This window comes from Stylophora pistillata, chromosome 1, assembly GCF_964205215.1.
Source record: "Stylophora pistillata chromosome 1, jaStyPist1.2, whole genome shotgun sequence".
NCBI classification, from domain to species: domain Eukaryota; kingdom Metazoa; phylum Cnidaria; class Anthozoa; order Scleractinia; family Pocilloporidae; genus Stylophora; species Stylophora pistillata.
The window spans coordinates 31,419,089-31,436,284 of NC_142519.1; the positions used below are offsets into that span (position 1 = coordinate 31,419,089).

Genomic DNA, 17,196 nt, shown 5'->3' on the forward strand with positions numbered 1-17,196 from the left:
CGTTTTGGGTTACTTGGTGATGTTTTGTCGCTAATTTCCTTGATTTGTACTAAAAAGAATAACCTGCAGAGGTTGTTGCCTTGAAAAATACAACAGCCATGTGACAAAAATGTGAAAGAAGCTTGCAAAGCTCTTGTCCAAGCTGTAGCAGAGCATCTCCTTTGCCTCACTTCGGAACCTTATCAGAGCTTATTCCCGATCGATCAACAAACTTCCTGTAATCGGGAGCTCTTATCAGAGCTCATTGATTCCCTGATCAACCAACAAACTTCCTGCGATTGAAAGCTGTTATTAGAGCCCATTGACTCCTCGACTGACCGACAGTTTTCCTGTAATCGGGAGCTCTTATCAGAGCTCATTGACACCCTGACTTACCAACAAACCTCCTGCGGTCGGGAGCTCCTCTTAGAGCTCATTGATCTCCCAATCGACCAACAAACATCCTGCGATCGGAACTCTTATCATAGCTCATTGATTCCCCGATGGACTTGCAAGCTTCCTGCAATCAGGAGTTCTTATCAGAGCTCATTGACTCCCCAATGGACCAACAAACTTCCTTTGAGCGGGAGCTCTTATCATGGCTCATTGACTCCCCTGTCAGCCAACAAACTTCCTTTGCTCGGGAGCTCTTATCAGAGCTCATTGATTCCCCGATCAGCCAACAAATTTCCTGCGATCGGGAGCTCTTATCAGAGCTCATTGACTCCCCGATGGGCCGAAAAACATCCAGCGATCGGGAGCTCGTATCAGAGCTCTTTGACTCCTTGTTCGACCAACAAACATCCAGCAATCGGGAGCTCTTATCGGAGCTCATTGACTCCCCGATCAGCCAACAAACTTCCTGCGATCGGGAACTGTTATCAGAGCTCAGTGATTCCCCGATCAGCCAACAAACTTACTCCGATCGGGAGCTTTTATCAGAGTTCATTGACTCCCCGGTCGACCAACAAACTTCCTGCGATCGGGAGCTCTTATCAGAGCTAATTGATTCCCCGATCGACTTACAAACTTCTTGCGATCGGGAGCTCTTATCACAGCTCGTTGATTTCCCATCGACTGACAAACTTCCTACGTTCGGGAGCTGTCCTAAAAGCTCTTTTACTCCCCGATCCACCAACAAACATCCTGCGATCGTAAGCTCTCATGATCTTTCTGATCGACAGATAAACCTCCTTCGTTTTTCAAGCAACGAACATCTTGCCATCGGGAGCTTATCAGAGCTCACTGATTCCCCGATCGACCAACAAACTTCCTGCGATCGGGAGCTCTTATCAGAGCTGATTGATTCCCCGATCAGCCAACAAACCTCGGTAGCTCTTTTCAGAGCTCGTTCACTCCCCGATCGACCGACTAACTTCCTGCGATTGGTAGCTCTTATCAGAGCTCATTGATTCCCCGAGCGGCCGACAAACTTCCAGCGATCGGGAACTCTTATCAGAGCTCATTGACTCCCCGTTCGACCAACAAACATCCAGCAATCGGGCGCTCTTATTAGAGCTCATTGACTCCCCGATCAGCCAACAAACTTCCTGCGATCGGGAGCTCTTATCAGATGTCATTGACTCCCCGATCAACCAACAAACATCCTTCGATCGGGAGCTCTTATCAGAGCTAATTGACTCCATGATCTGCTAACAAACTTCCTGCGATCGGGAGCTGTTATCAGAGCTCACTGACTCCCCGATCAGCCAACAAACATCCTGCGATCGGGAGCTGTTATAGGAGCTCACTGACTCCCCGATCAGCCAACAAACATCCTGCGATCGGGAGCTGTTATAGGAGCTCACTGACTCCCCGATCAGCCAACAAACATCCTGCGATCGGGAGCTGTTATAGGAGCTCACTGACTCCCCGATCAGCCAACAAACTTCCTGCGATCGGGAGCTCTTATCAGAGATAATAGACTCCCCGATCAGCCAACCAACTTCCTCCGATCGGGAGCTCTTATCAGAGCTCATTGACTCCCCGATCAGCCAACAAACTTCCTCCGATCGGAGCTCTTATCAGAGCTCATTGACTCCCCGATCAGCCAACAAACTTCCTCCGATCGGAGCTCTTATCAGAGCTCATTGACTCCCCGATCAGCCAACAAACTTCCTGCGATCCGGAGCTCTTCTCAGAGCTTATTGACTCCCGATCAGCCAACAAACTTCCTGCGATCGGGAGCTCTTATCAGAGCTCATTGACTCCCCGATCAGCCAACAAACTTCCTGCGATCCGGAGCTCTTCTCAGAGCTTATTGACTCCCCGATCAGCCAACAAACTTCCTGCGATCCGGAGCTCTTCTCAGAGCTTATTGATTCCCCGATCAACCAAAAAACTTCCTGCGATCCGGAGCTCTTATCAGAGCTTATTGACTCCCCGATCAGCCAAAAAACTTCCTCCGATTTAGAGCTCTTATCAGAGCTCATTGACTCCCCGATCAGCCAACAAACTTCCTGCGATCCGGAGCTCTTATCAGAGCTTATTGACTCCCCGATCAGCCGACAAACTTCCTGCGATCGGGAGCTCTTATCAGAGCTTATTGACTCCCCGATCAGCCAACAAACTTCCTGCGATCCGGAGCTCTTATCAGAGCTTATTGACTCCCCGATCAGCCAACAAACTTCCTGCGATCTGGAGCTCTTATCAGAGCTTATTAACTCCCCGATCAGCCAAAAAACTTCCTCTGATTTGGAGCTCTTATCAGAGCTCATTGACTCCCCGATCAGCCAACAAACTTCCTCCGATCGGGAGCTCTTATCAGAGCTCATTGACTCCCTGATCAGCCAACAAACTTCCTGCGATCCGGAGCACTTATCAGAGCTCACTGTCTCCCCGATCAGCCAACAAACTTCCTGCGATCCGGAGCTCTTCTCAGAGCTTATTGACTCCCCGATCAGCCAACAAACTTCCTCCGATTTGGAGCTCTTATCAGAGCTCATTGACTCCCCGATCGACCAACAAACTTCCTGCGATCGGGACCTCTTAACAGAGCTTATTGACTCCACGATCGGGCGACAAACTTCCAACGATCGCGAGCTCTTATCAGAACTCACTGATTCCCGAATCGACCGACAAACTTCCTGTGATCGGGAGCTCTTATTAGAGCTCATTGACTCTCCGATCGAGTAACAAACATCCAGCGGTCTGGAGCACTTATCAGATGTCATATACTCCGCGATCGAGAAAGAAACATCCTGCGATCGAAAGCTCTTATCAAAGCTCATTTATTCCCGAATCGACCAACAAACTTATTGTGATCGGGAGTTCTTATCTGAAATCATTGACTCCCCGATCGACTAACAACCTTCCTGCGGTTCAATGTCTTTCACGCTCTGCTACGAGGAACTGTAGCTGTCCTCAAACTGTGGTGTCAACCTTTTTTTCTTGAATCTGCTGAACAGGAGACGTAGGTCTTTAAATGTATTCCATAGCAGAAGATATTTATCTTTCCTCTCTTCAGTGTGGGAGCCACATAATATGTGCACATATTCTTGTTGAGGTCCATGCACAGCATGCCTTCCACTGTACCCTCGGCAAAGCTTCCATCAACAGCTTATGTGCTCCAACTCTGCGGGTGAATGACTTACTTTCAAGTTACGTGATTGTTATTTACAGCTGTAAGGACCAGGTTTTGTGAATATATCTTCTCTACCACTTTCTTGAAATTTTTTGGCTATTACAGCTCGAAAGTTTGACGCAATGTCGAATCCAAACAAATCATAACATCCTGAAACTCGTCAGGGTATCTCCACAATTTCTTTGCCTTTGTATATAAAGCAAGATCTACGGTAAAATATTTTTCGAGTGAACAACGTCTGCCATTTATTCTTTTCAGCATTCTTGACTGCAACTTGCAAAATCACCTTTTTGCTCGGTTCCCTTAACAACCATTGCCATGGTAAAAGTTAGCCAATTAGTCGAAATTATCCCACTTTAAGTACCTGGCAAAGTAACCTCACTTCTCCACTTTTTATTTCATAAATTTTATTTTTTTGCGCCGTACTTGAACATTGGCAATTCCAAAAGCATTTCACTGCCCCTAATAGCAAGTCACTGACCCCTTATTTTTGACTACGGCTGACGTAGCGATGATCTCTGGGTATCAGCCTATCATAATCCGATGTCAAATCTTTTGTTTAGTAGGGGTACTGCAAGGTAGACTTTTTTCTGGCTTCTTGTTGTGGTCTGATATGATGAGTGCTGTGTTAATCTGAAGGGGAACACAGTCAGCGAGACTCAAAAAGATTGACGTCACTATTCATAATGTATATGAGAACGATCCTTCGCAGTAAAGCACTATTTGAGCAATAGTGGAAATCAGACCTGAAAAAAATTTCAGGCCTGTACGGGATTCGAACCACTGACCTCTGCGATACTAGTGCAGCGCTCTACCAATTGAGCTAACAAGCCAACTGGGAGCAGGCCATCAAATTAATTCGATATAAACCCGTAGATGATAAATCAAACAACAACAAACATATGAAACATATGTGTGAACTGCGGTTATGAGACGTATATGAGAACGATCCTTCGCAGTAAAGCACTATTTGAGCACTATTCATAATGTCGCAACATTTTCATTCGCTAAAAGTTGCATGTGTTTAAGTTGTTATTATATCCCTTTATTTAGCATTCAGAGTGACAATTCAGACGGTTCAACAGATAGCAGCTTCAAAACATACAGTGAAGCCAGCTGTTCGCCTCTTGGAGACTCATGTGCTGAAGGGGACGGTACAACCTACAGAGACTCAGACTCAGTCCCAGGACCAACTGTTTTTGCAGAAAAGGGTTCTGATCTGTTTGCACCAGTAATTGTTGACGCTGATTCGCCAGATGAACCTGTTCTACCCCAAGTAAAGGCAATTTTATTTCCCATTGCAGTGTCACTGATATTCCGATTCAACATTTTCATAATTGCGATTTATTCACGAATCGCAGCCTTTTTTTTTTTTAAATCTAAATCGCATCATTTTCTCAGTCATTGGGAAAGCTTTATTAAAACACCATAACCAATAAGATTTCAAGGCTTCTTCAAAATTTCCGATCTCATTGCTGGAAACTTAATGAAAGACTACTTTTGCAACTTTTTACAAACCAACTCAGTACTGGATCAATGATGTATTTGTACAGCCAAACAAATTCTGAATTTTAGCCATTTCATTTTGCTATTTCAAAATGCATGTAATAAAGTGGTAATGGAACTACATGTCTGCAATTTTGTTTTGAAATTATACTTGTGATTTCAAGTCAAACTCGCGCCGCACGCTCGTTTGATTTAGAAATCACGCGTGTGAGACCAAATTGCACTCCACACAGTTCCACTTGTCATGTCATTAGTTGATTTATATGAAAAAAGGTTTAAGACAAAGCCCTTGTTCTTCAGCTCCAACAGGACTCTTCATTCCAGCACAATGTTCTGTGGCAATTCGAAGATATCCAGATGCTTGTAGGATCCAACCTGCCCATATTTGGAGGTGGTAAATACCCTGCAGTCAGTTTGAGACTTAGGTAAATATAAAACTCTTCATAGTATGTTTACAACAAAAAGATATTAGATTTGAAATGTGTTATTTCAGAAGAGTAACTTCAAAATCACTCAATAAAGAGATATTTGAAGATTGAAGCTTTTAATTTGCCTCTAAATCATACCAATGAGGCGAACAAGTTATTAAATAAATGCAAAAGTTATAGATACTCTCAGACCGCTAATAGCATCAAAGGCTGAACGAGGCGGTGGAGTAAGGGATGTTCATTTACGAGGAAAATAAAAAAAAAATTACCATGAGTGAAGATTACCGAAACTAGACACTCCGCAAAACAAGCATCTACTTTAACAACGAAAGAAAACTGAAAACAATAGAAACTAAAATTATACCCTATGAACAATAACTTGTAACTTACTTTTTTAGGCAAATGAGAGACTTCTCTCTCTAGGGTATAGAGAAGTATTTGCTTATTGTTATTATGGAATTTGCATATACTAAGCGTTCTATTACAGTAAGGAGTATCATTCCAAATCGCTACGTCAGTCCGTGGAAAATGTTTTTGTCATTCACTGAGTTCTGGTAGCGTGACCATAGCGGAAGGATTTGTGTGACGATGGTCTGGTGTTATTGTAATTTTCAACTTCAAATATTGCATTTTTAGTGTTCTGGTTTGTTCGCTCAACCCCGGTTATCAGTTCATATTCCGAGTCACCTTGTATGGAAATGGATTGCGCCTACTGTTGCGGAGCTGAAAAAAAGCTCTAAATATCCAAACGTTCCGGATTTAATGAAATTTAATTAAACAGTTGTTCCAATAACACGCGTTGGATGCGATCTTGGTTTTGGCCAACAAGGCGCGTATTTACCATCTCATATCCAACGTGCGATCCTGGAATAATAGACCATTTTACAGTTGTGTATTTAGTTGCCAAGCCTTTGATTTGAAGTGAGGCTGAGGGTGACATTGTTGTGATAGAGACCAGTATCTAGTTAGCATGATAACAAAGAAATTTGCATTTGAAAAGCAGCAATATCTGTATCATAACAAGGTCACCCTCAGCGTCACTCCTGTTCAAAGGCTTGGCCACCAAGCCCACAACTGTAAAAAGGACTATTTAACAATTATTCCACGAGCGCGCGTTGGATATGAGATGATAGATAGCCAACGAGGCGCGTAGCGCCTCGTTGGCTATAATCATCTCATATCCAACAAGCGCGAGTGGAATAATTGTTTTATTAAAAACGTTAAATTGAATTATTAAATTTTATTAAATTCTTAGCTCCCTTTTAATTTTAAGCTGACACGTACGCTTACCATATTTGTAGATTATGGTATATTGGCTGATATACCATAATGGCTAAGCCAATCAAAAGTCTTGAATTGCATTATCCAATGATCTAGTTTTTAATAATGTTAATTACCAGATTTTGTCATGATGTGATAACCAGGTTCTTGATCTAAGTATTATCATTGACAAGCTGACTGTCTAGTTATTTTTGTTGTTATTCAGAGAGTGTGGTAACCCCATCAATGTGCTAACAGGGTTGGATTACTGGCTGGATAACCTGATGTGTAATGTTCCAGAGGTAGCCATGTGTTATCATCTAGATGGGATCGTTCAGGTAAGTCATGGCAGTGTTGTAAAATTGGCCAGTCATGGCATACACTTGGGAGATCGATAAGGGATCGTGTAGTACTGATTATGCGTGCCTCTCACCTGAGATAGCCTAAGTTTGGCTTTCTGGGGCTGGCCTTTGCTGCGAGCGGAGCGGCTGTCTTTCACTTTGTGTCACGAGCCGCAAAACCCGCGCGTTTCAGGGCTGCGAGAGGTCTGGGAAGGGTATAGCACGCGTCACAACCCTCGCACAACACGGCGGTCAAATGTGCGAACATTTGACCGCTGTGTTGTGAAAAAATTGAGTGTCTTAAGAAGCGGCCCGACGTAGTGCTCCTTTTAAATTTTGCGCGGGAAATTGGCGCACGGCTGGCCAGAATTGATCCACTTGCGCATACTCAACGTTTGGCAGCTGTATTCTCTCGCACGCCTCACAGGTCTCTCGCACGCACGTTTGACTCGCTGGCTTGAATCTGGTGGGTTTCGCTTCTCGTGCCGTAGCGATAATTAGAGTTTGCTCGCAGGTTGAATTGGTAGTTAAGATTTTTCTCATTGGTTTAACTCAGGGATCTCTGGCCTTTATTCTTTCCAAAAAATCAATACTCAAACTCTGATTCGACCAGGGAGGAATGGACGAAGAGTCACCGCTAAGAAGTGGCAATTATTTCCTGATAAACTTATCCTGATGAACTTATCATACTTTTAAAGGAAATAAATGTTCTGCGTTAATAATGACCTTAAAATAGTATTTTCATGAGCTCTTAAAATCCATATGATGCATGATCCTCGCAGTAGAGAGCGCTATTTATGCAATAGCGAAAATCAGACCTGAAAAAAATCAGGCCTGTACGGGATTCGAATCACTGACCTCTGCGATACTAGTGCAGCGCTCTACCAATTGAGCTAACAAGCCAACTGGGAGCAGGCCGTTAAGTTGATTCGTAATAAACCCGTGATGATAAATCAGATACAATGAATATATGAAGTTCATATATTTTGAACTGCGGTATTAGATACGTATGATGCACGATCCTCGCAGTAGAGAGCGCTATTTGTGCAATAGCAAAAATCAGACCTGAAAAAAATCAGGCCTGTAAGGGATTCGAACCACTGACCTCTGCGATACTAGTGCAGCGCTCTACCAGTTGAGCTAACAAGCCAACTGAGAGTAGGCCGTTAAGGTGATTCGTAATAAACCCGTGATGATAAATCAGATACAATGAATATATGAAGTTCAAGCTCAATTGGTAGAGCGCTGCACTAGTATCGCAGAGGTCAGTGGTTCGAATCCCGTACAGGCCTGATTTTTTTCAGGTCTGATTTTCGCTATTGCATAAATAGCGCTCTCTACTGCGAGGATCGTGCATCATACGTATCTAATACCGCAGTTCAAAATATGTGAACTTCATATATTCATTGTATCTTAAAATCCAGTTTTGTTGTTACCTTAGTGTGGAACTTCTTCAAGTGATACTTCCTCTCTAGGCACCAAAAACGTACATGAAAATAACACTGCCAAATTTTAGCTTCAACAAGTAACAGAATTTTATTGGTTTCACTCTGCAGTACTACGATCTTTATAAAACAGAGGAGTTACCAAACTTGGAAGAGAGTAATTTTTCTCCAAAGGTAATGTCGTCCAGTTTGCTCCCTTTACTCTTTTAAACTTGCCACTACCTATGAATCTGAACGGTGTCTTGGGGTCTATGGGTTTGTTCAATACAGGAAGTACTCATTTCATCTCTATCTTATAACATTATTGTGTCAATCACAAAATGCCCGAAGATGTGATTCTTAGCTGCCATTGTGGGAGACACGGTAGCCTAAAGGTGAGTGCGCTGGTCTTTGGGTCGAGAGAACTGGGTTCGAAACCTGACTGGATCAATGTGTTGTGTTTTGAGGAAAGTAGTTAACTCTCACGGTACCTCTCTTCAGCCACAGCCCAGTCGTATAAAGGGCGGATAACGCTATTCAACTGATAAATCGTTATCCAGTGGATAAGTGATTGCGAAACGTACAGTGCTATCCACCGGATAGCGTTATCCAACCTTCGAACAACTGGGGCCTGATGAAAATACTGGGTGAGGGGGGGGGGGGGGGAGAGTGTGTGACCTTGAACTAGCATCCCATCTAGGGGGGGGGGGGTAGTGATACTCCTAGGTGCTTTATGTTAAGGAAACCGGGATAAGTTCCGGGTGGGTGGAGCACTTGGTTAGAGTGTAGTCTTTACCTGGCTGTTTCAAGTCCAAACTGTCTGATTTCATTTGTCCGATTACACGCTTTTGTAATCGAACAGACTAAATCGGATAGTTGAGCAGCCAGTGAAAATTAAGAACTTAAATCCGTCAGTCCGGCAATAGAACTCAGCTACCTAGCTAGCCCATGGTCACAAAAGGTTCTAGATTAAGAAGTCGCATCCGTGTGATAGAGCTGTCCCCTGAATGAAGGTCTGTGTACATGAAATATGGGAAGACTCAAGTTGGTGTCCGCTTGATTCAAGATGCACCAAGTTGCGTGAGTTTCGTGGAGCCTAAACCGCCACCCAACCTATTTCCCTCCCCTAGCCACATTTGCTGGGACTCGTACTGCCTCCCTCTGCCAAGATGGCAAGATGGCAAGATGGCATCGACACACTGAAATGGGGAGAGGGGCGAAAGAACATCACAGACGTTGTTGTGGAGAATTGTCTCCGTTAATTCTGTCTGGGAGTGTAGCTGCTTTTTTGCAGTGTTTGAAGTGTTCTGTATCGTAACTCTGCCTTCTTTCCAACCTTAGGTCGTGAAAGACGTAGCACAAAATATCCTTTCTTTCATGAAGGCGAACTGCACCCGCGAAGGACACACCTATTGGCTTTTTAAGGGTATTGTTTTTAACTTTGCTTAGTGAACCCTTTACATCCTATCATTAGAATGCATATTCTCCATAATTTTCTCCATACATTTCCTAAGATGCTGACTAGGAGAATTTGTGTATTTATCTGTGGCTGCTTTAGGTAGTGATCATTTCCTTTATTCTCATGAACTACATGTTTTATGCAGAGGTGATATTGTAAGCAGAAACTAGACGCTTGTCACTCTTCGGGGTCAGAGAGTTTAGACAGTTATATTCAGTTTCGGAGAAAATGGACAGGATCTATTTTTTGGCCAATCTATATGGAAATGAAAATAAAAATCCATTGTGAGAAAAGCCGAGGATACAGAAAAGTCCTGGATCGTTTGTTTCACAATTTAGTCACTTCCGATGTGATCAACGTGGAATGTGATTCCATCATGAGACACAATGTCAATACTTTATTGGTAATTGTTTTTATTTCATCTCTAGATAAAGATATATTACCCAGCTGTCGCACGATGGGGAAAGGCTTGTCGATCTTGGGCCCGGGTCGTATTAGAGCTTTTTTTGTTTGTTTAAGTGAAAAATCGGTCAACAAGTTGCATAAAATGAGTGCGATCCCAGTTTTAAAAACTAGCGAAATTTTTGCAAATCGTCTAATTTTCGCTAATCGTCAGAGAACCCGATGTCCTGCCTTGGAGGCCTCCAAATTTTGGCAAAACGGTCATCTTTTTTTTAACCATTTAGCTCTCACGATCCACAAGATCATATGTTTGGATAAAATTTCATCGGGAAAAAAATATTTTAGTCTGCTCGTCTAGTTTGGCGTGCGATAGCGGGGTTTCCTCGTCCCTCTGACCCTTTTCTTTCTAGGGAAAAGAATTTGAGCGCCGCTTTTATTTAAATGTTTGTGACTCGTACCCTGGGTCCGGTTATACTGGCAGCAATTCAGAGAACAGGTGGCTTGAACGAGCAATTTTCGTTCCGTTGCAGCTATTGAAGCCAGTAAAAGTAGCGCAAGCGTTAACCAAAACGCAAAAGATTAGTTAGATTAGCGTTTATAATTATTTTAGTGTTGTTCACTCTATCCATTGCTTTGCAGCGACTGACAGTGACGTCATAAAGCTGTATGATTTGACATCAATTTGTCAGCAGGTACGGAATTTACATGGATTGTTACCCTGTTATTACAAAAATGGAAATAAAATTTATTTCTCTTTAGCAGAACGCTTGAAACGGGGAGTTGGGATGCCAGTCAACCATAAAATTATCCTTAAACTGAAGTCGACAAGACTTGCAATAATGGTTCTCGGAGTACTTCCTTTTTTCTTGAATACTTTTTTACCTCGTTTACCCTCCCCTAGCATTTCTTATTCCATCTTATACTCTGCGAAGCCAAAGGTCGCTTTTTCAACAAACCATTTGTTACCCAATGTATATTTTGAAGAGGGATTGAAATATTTGTTAGTTTTGTTAGTCAATGATGTTTGAACGCTTCTTAACTTTTTACCAGGTCGCCTGATTTAATTCACTAATGCATGTTTCATGGTGTTCTGACATCAACATGTGTGACTGTGTTTTTTCACCTTTCTCTGAATGCACAGCGAACAGACGATAAGACGGAGAACTTGTTTACTGTGCCAGTGGCTATGCTGTTCTACCGGTCAGTATAACCTAATCATTTTCTTAGCCGACCAAAACATTATCCTTACGATAAGTGCTGTTCTGCTGGAAGGCGTTATTGTCAAATTTAACTTTAAATTTTCCGACCGTACTTATTCGGAAAGCCTCGTGAAGAGTAGGGAAGAGATTCGTTGGGGGTCTGGCTCGTGTTGCTCAAGGCCTTATTCTTTCCCGCGGCATAATAAACGCTGGTACCGAAGTGCTGATAAGAGGGCATGTTCGCAAGCCACGTTGTGGTGGATGTGGAGCTGGGAAAGAGGCGGGAAAGAACACCGTCTTCGAAGGGGACCACTCGCATTAATGGTTTATTAGATTGTCCTCCTGAATATTGTTAGGTGTAGTTATTGATCGATGGGCTTTTTTAATCATCAGAGTTGCTAAAAATATGATGAATCAGTCACCACTGAGTTCTGGGTAAGTGAGGTACAAGAACGTAGTACTTGTTACAACAATAACCCACGTCTGATATGTTTCAACGACAGCAAGGGGCACTGGGCCGTTTGTATCAAATCGAGGCTCATTGGCTCTCGTTCTCAGGTTCTCTCTTCCAACTCTGGAGCGAGGGAAGAGCGGGAAGAATAAAGAGTATCATAACGAGTTTGTCTCACCGGTAGACTTTTGCGTGAAATGAATGGGATCAAGGAAACTAGCTCTCGTCGGATATTCTTGACTTTTATTGAGTTCCCACCAGAAAAGATCTTGCGAATAGACAGCAATTAAATGAACGAGTTTGTGATTTCATTCTATTTATTCTGAGAAGTTTACCTGTGAACCACAAATTCGTGAACCAGACCCAATTCAAGCATAGAGGGGGCAAGACGTTTACCAATATCCATCGCGCACTCCCTGAGTCTCTTCTTAAGGAAGATAAGTTACGACAGTTCGATTGGGAGTGATCCTTATGTGTCTGTTGCTAGTGAATAATACTCTGACTACTTGGACGAACGGAAGACATCATCGGAATCAAAGGAAGAATTGCATGTTAGTGTTGAGTTTGAATGATGAAATCTAATTTATCGATCACGTTGGCTCGGACGTCAGCATTCATTCAAGCGATCGGGGTAAAGTTTGATCCGTAACTTGGGAGACTTATCTGAATGTTTAAGTTCTTTCCTTCATTGGTTTCCATTACTTGTCATTTCAGGGAACAGTCAACGGTTCGCCAGCTTCTAAATAACTGTCTCCTTCTGTTGGACAATGAAACTTATCCCGAGGTAATCTATTTTCACCCATCTTTATTCTGAGCCTCTTCTAAGCAAATAGAGATCCTTGACTATGCTCTCTACTGTTGTAAAGCACGCAGGAAGCGGCTAGAGCACGAATGGAGTGTACGAAGAAACACTCGACAACGTCTCGTGTTTCTCCCTACTTCTTGAGTGCTCTAGCTTCTCCTTAAATGCTTTACAACAAAACAGAGCACAGTCAAGGCTTCTATTTATCTTGTAACAAAGAATCCGTTAAATTCCCCACGCTTTACTTTCAATTTTCAAAACAAACTTTATTTCCAAAGCGAACAACAGTGTTGTCAGCATGCTCTATTTAACAATTATTCACCGAGGGCGAGGTGAATATCGTCGAATAATCGACAATATTCACCGAACCTGAGGCGAATAATGGTTTTAGTATAATTTCAGAGCTGAACAACAGAAAAATGTCTAAAATCATAACATTTTAGTAACATTTATTAACATTCTATTTTAACATTTTATATAAACCGCGTGGAGCGGTTTATATAGCGTCATATAAGGAACCACTCGACCAATCAGATTCCTGGAAACTCTTTGCTCAGCTCTTAAATTATACTAAACTCTGATAGACCGCGTCGTATCCGAACTTTAATATAAAATTCCTCGAATCATCTTCTTTCTCGTTTGGTGTTTTTTCAACTGTTTTTCAGTGAATTTCATTTAAAGATATTTACGTTACTCTGTGTCCATCGTACAAATAGCATCTTTGAGTTTTCATTTAAATGGATTACAGTCGTTAAGAATGCCGGCTTTCAGTCAGTTCTAATCATACTTGATGTAAACATTTTTTTTAACCCCCTTGGTGTGACGCTTGCAGCGACTAAAAATCTCGACACTCACTCGAAATGCAGAATGGGTCTTTGATACGTTTGGTTTGTTTGAATTGCCAGATTTTCTCATCAGCAAGCTTTCTGTTATCCGATCTTTATTCCCCCGATGACGTGCACGCCCTGCCGGCCATAAACACAACTGACGACCCGGAAGGCGATGCAGAGGAAAATAACTCCGAGGCTAGCCCTTCTGATGAATGGTCTGGAGAAAGTGACGGAGACACTGTCATGGCCCTGAAGGTAAGACTTTTATCAAGTCCTCCCTAGGACGTTACAATTCCGTTCTTCGTCATTTGCCAGAATTAGAAACCTTTATTCAGTTGTTGATCGTTCGCAAAGTCGCTCATCGATTTAGATCAGTCGACCCATAACCATTAGGGGTTGAAATTTTTTTTCTCTTCGCGCAATTCGGCCTCCCCACCCTAGTGCAATGTTTACATAACCTTGTAACCCCTATTATTAAAAACTGGATCATTGGATAATGCAATTCAAGACTTTTTATTGGCTCAGCCATTATGGTATAGGAGCCAATTTACCATAATCTAATATCTGTACATTGTAACATCCGGTTTCTTGTTACAAAATAAAGTCGAGAAGATTTGTCTAATAACTTGGGGGCGTTTTTTTAATAAAACAATTATTCCACTCGCGCTTGTTGGAGATGAGATGATTGTAGCCAACTCGGCGCTACGCGCCTCGTTGGCTATCTATCATCTCATATCCAACGCGCGCTTGTGGAATAATTGTTAAATAGTGACTAACATCTAATTTCCCCTTACAATATCACCCTTAGTCAAACATTAAGGTCATGAGAATAAAGGAAATGGTCATTAACAAATTAAGCTCTTGCTTACCAAAGGAAACGTACAGAGAATAGTGAGGAGAATATGGGTAATAATGTGGGTTTAGTCTCTTTTTTTTTTTTCTTTTTGACGGAATTTACTCGCATTTTCAGGGCTCGACACTAACCGTTTTCAACTTACTAACCAAGTGGCTAGTGACAACTTGGATGTTACGACAATTACAGTTTGTTTACCAGCCAAACTGGCTAATGGAAATCGGAAACCACTTGCCAAAACTGAATTTCTACTAGTCTGTGGCTAGTTTTCTACCGTTAGTTTCGAGCGCTGATTTTGCTGCTATCCAATTTTGACTGGCAATGGGAAATTGGGGGTGCTGCAAATTATTGAGGAGGTTATACAAAGTTTTTGTACGGTTGTTACCTTGAGTGGTACGTTTCTATAATTTTGTCTAGAGAGAAAGAGCTATATATTCGGACCGCTTTCTGTTTATTTTAGCGCTCTGTTTTTTTTTTTTTGTTTTTTTTGTGTTTTTTTGCGGAGTCAAAAATTGGTCATAAAGTATTGACGTAATAGGCTATGCGCGATGCGATATACACGCTAAACTTGTGAGAGAGGGTAGGGTAACTCAAATGTTTCTCTAGAAAACGTGCTTTTACATGATAATTTGTTATGGTCAACAAACTTTTGCTTTGTGTCATGCCAGTTTCAGTGCTACCTTTTCCCGAAATACATGGCTCAACACTAACGGTAGCCAACTAGCCACTGACTAGTAGAAATTCAGTTTTGGCAAGTGGTTTTTGATATCCAATAGCCAGTTTGGCTAGAAAACAAACTGATATTGTCGTAACATCAAAGTTGTCACTAGCCACTTGGCTAGTAAGTTGAAAAGCTAGTGTCGAGCCCTGTAAATGCTTGAAAGAAAGGGACGGAAAACATAAGGGCAACCAAAGGTTTTTATCTTGAATCATTTTTCATTGATTTGCTTCGAATATTGTCAATCCAGACAAAAGGTAGCTTAAAGCGGCAGAAGAGGCCGCATTCAATATTGACGGAGTCGATTGTAGTTTCCATCTCCCACTTTTGGCTCACTTCTCCTTAGCTGTTCGCTTACAAGTCGTGGCCATTTTCCCCAAAGTAATACAATAGAATTTTTATTACCGCCAAACTGAGTGAGCATTTTCTTCTTCTCTACAGTCGCTTGACGTGACGAAACTATCGACCCCCACAACACAACAAGGTGACTGGATTAAGGTAAAAGTTGCTTGGTATTCCTGCTGGCTGTTTTGTTATCAGGTATCATAAGTAAACTACGACATCGACGACAAAGGGACCAATGAGAAAAAACTTTAAAGGCTTCTCGAGGAGAACAAAAGCACTGTTGGTGCGTTTTCTAACTTTTTTCGTTTCCCAGCCGTTCTCTGCAAAGCAGCAATGAAAAATTTCTCTCAGTCTGAGCTGAGGCTTCAACAAACTTTTTCCTTAAGTTACCACCGAGTGTGTCATAGGTGGCTGTGTTTGGAAAAGGTCCGTAAGGCGGAACACAAATACTAGAGCCTACTCGCAGGTACAACAGACGGCGGTAGACCGCCGCCAATCGGCTTTTATTTAGAGATTTAGCACTGCGTTTACGTGAAACGGCAAACGTCAGCTCACCCTTTCACGTTTCGCTTAATATAGCGTGAACCCTACTGCTTTACCTTTGCGTGAGCTGACGTCATGGTGGATTTGAGGGCGCCCTTGTATGACTTACGAGGAATAGTCTTGGGGCCCTTTTTCTGGCAATTGATTTCTACTTGTGAGAGAAAAAGTGAAGAAAATCTAACGTACACGGCAAACGCGAAACAGGTTACTTTCACGTAGAAATGGTAAAGCGCAACCGGTAAACGTGAAAAAGTGGCGGGGGAAAACAAGGTCACGTGGTCTCTCGCCGTTCACATTTCACATAAACGCACTGCGAAATCTCTCTTTTGAAGCACCAGCTGAGAACGGGAAACAACAGCAAATTATGCGCTTTTACATCTGGATCTCAACGCTGCCTCCATATGCTATAACAAAGACGGTGTCTGGCGCCTCTAAGGAGGTTAACACAGAGAGCCATTTGCGAAAATGTTTAAGAAAATTTTTGTATCGTTTTTGTTAGACATTTCCTTCGTTGTCGCCGTCGTGAATGCTTAAGCCCCCTTTTGTGATTAGCATATAACTTCTCCCTTTAGCGTCCATGCATTATCCAGCAAACAGGTAGTGAGAATACTCAAACGTATCAGGTAGAAACTGTTATCTTGATCAATCAAAATCTCGTAACTAATTTACGAGGAAATGTGTATGAGTTGGGGGGGAGAATTGATAATCAGATCTTGGGAGTAAAGGGCTAATACTTGACAAACAGTCTCTTCAACATATTACTTTCCAACTTCAAAGAAATTTCCATTTTCTTTTCTGAAAAAATTTTTTTCTTCAATCATTCAGGTTTCTAAGCCATTACCTAGCAACGTGGAAGAAAGGTGTAAGGTGGCTCTGTCGCAGATCGTAAAGGTAAGTTTGTTGCAGTCTTAACTGTTCAGAGACTCATTTGCCATTAAAACTTTATCGATAGGAATGGAATGCACGCAAGAATAGGAACCTACGAGTCTTCTTTTTAAGTATTCCAGCGATTTGAAAAATACGGCAAAAGAGAGGGCTATCCACAGTGTATTTCAATCTCATAGAGCCTGCTA

The 17,196-nt window shown here is 42.2% G+C and overlaps 1 protein-coding gene across 2 annotated transcripts in view; it reads left to right on the forward strand.

Annotated features, from left to right (window-relative positions):
* Nucleotides 1-17,196, forward strand: part of LOC111342850 (erythroid differentiation-related factor 1) — a 37,221-nt gene that overhangs the window by 9,796 nt on the left and 10,229 nt on the right. For both annotated transcript variants that reach the window (XM_088750775.1, XM_088750779.1), the window contains 12 exons: nt 4,616-4,838; nt 5,369-5,493; nt 6,983-7,094; nt 8,654-8,716; nt 9,863-9,947; nt 11,022-11,074; nt 11,524-11,582; nt 11,975-12,016; nt 12,747-12,816; nt 13,740-13,919; nt 15,677-15,733; nt 16,949-17,014. In XM_088750775.1, coding sequence (XP_088606901.1) covers nt 4,616-4,838; nt 5,369-5,493; nt 6,983-7,094; nt 8,654-8,716; nt 9,863-9,947; nt 11,022-11,074; nt 11,524-11,582; nt 11,975-12,016; nt 12,747-12,816; nt 13,740-13,919; nt 15,677-15,733; nt 16,949-17,014 — 1,135 coding nt within the window. The remainder of the gene's footprint in view (nt 1-4,615; nt 4,839-5,368; nt 5,494-6,982; nt 7,095-8,653; nt 8,717-9,862; nt 9,948-11,021; nt 11,075-11,523; nt 11,583-11,974; nt 12,017-12,746; nt 12,817-13,739; nt 13,920-15,676; nt 15,734-16,948; nt 17,015-17,196) is intronic.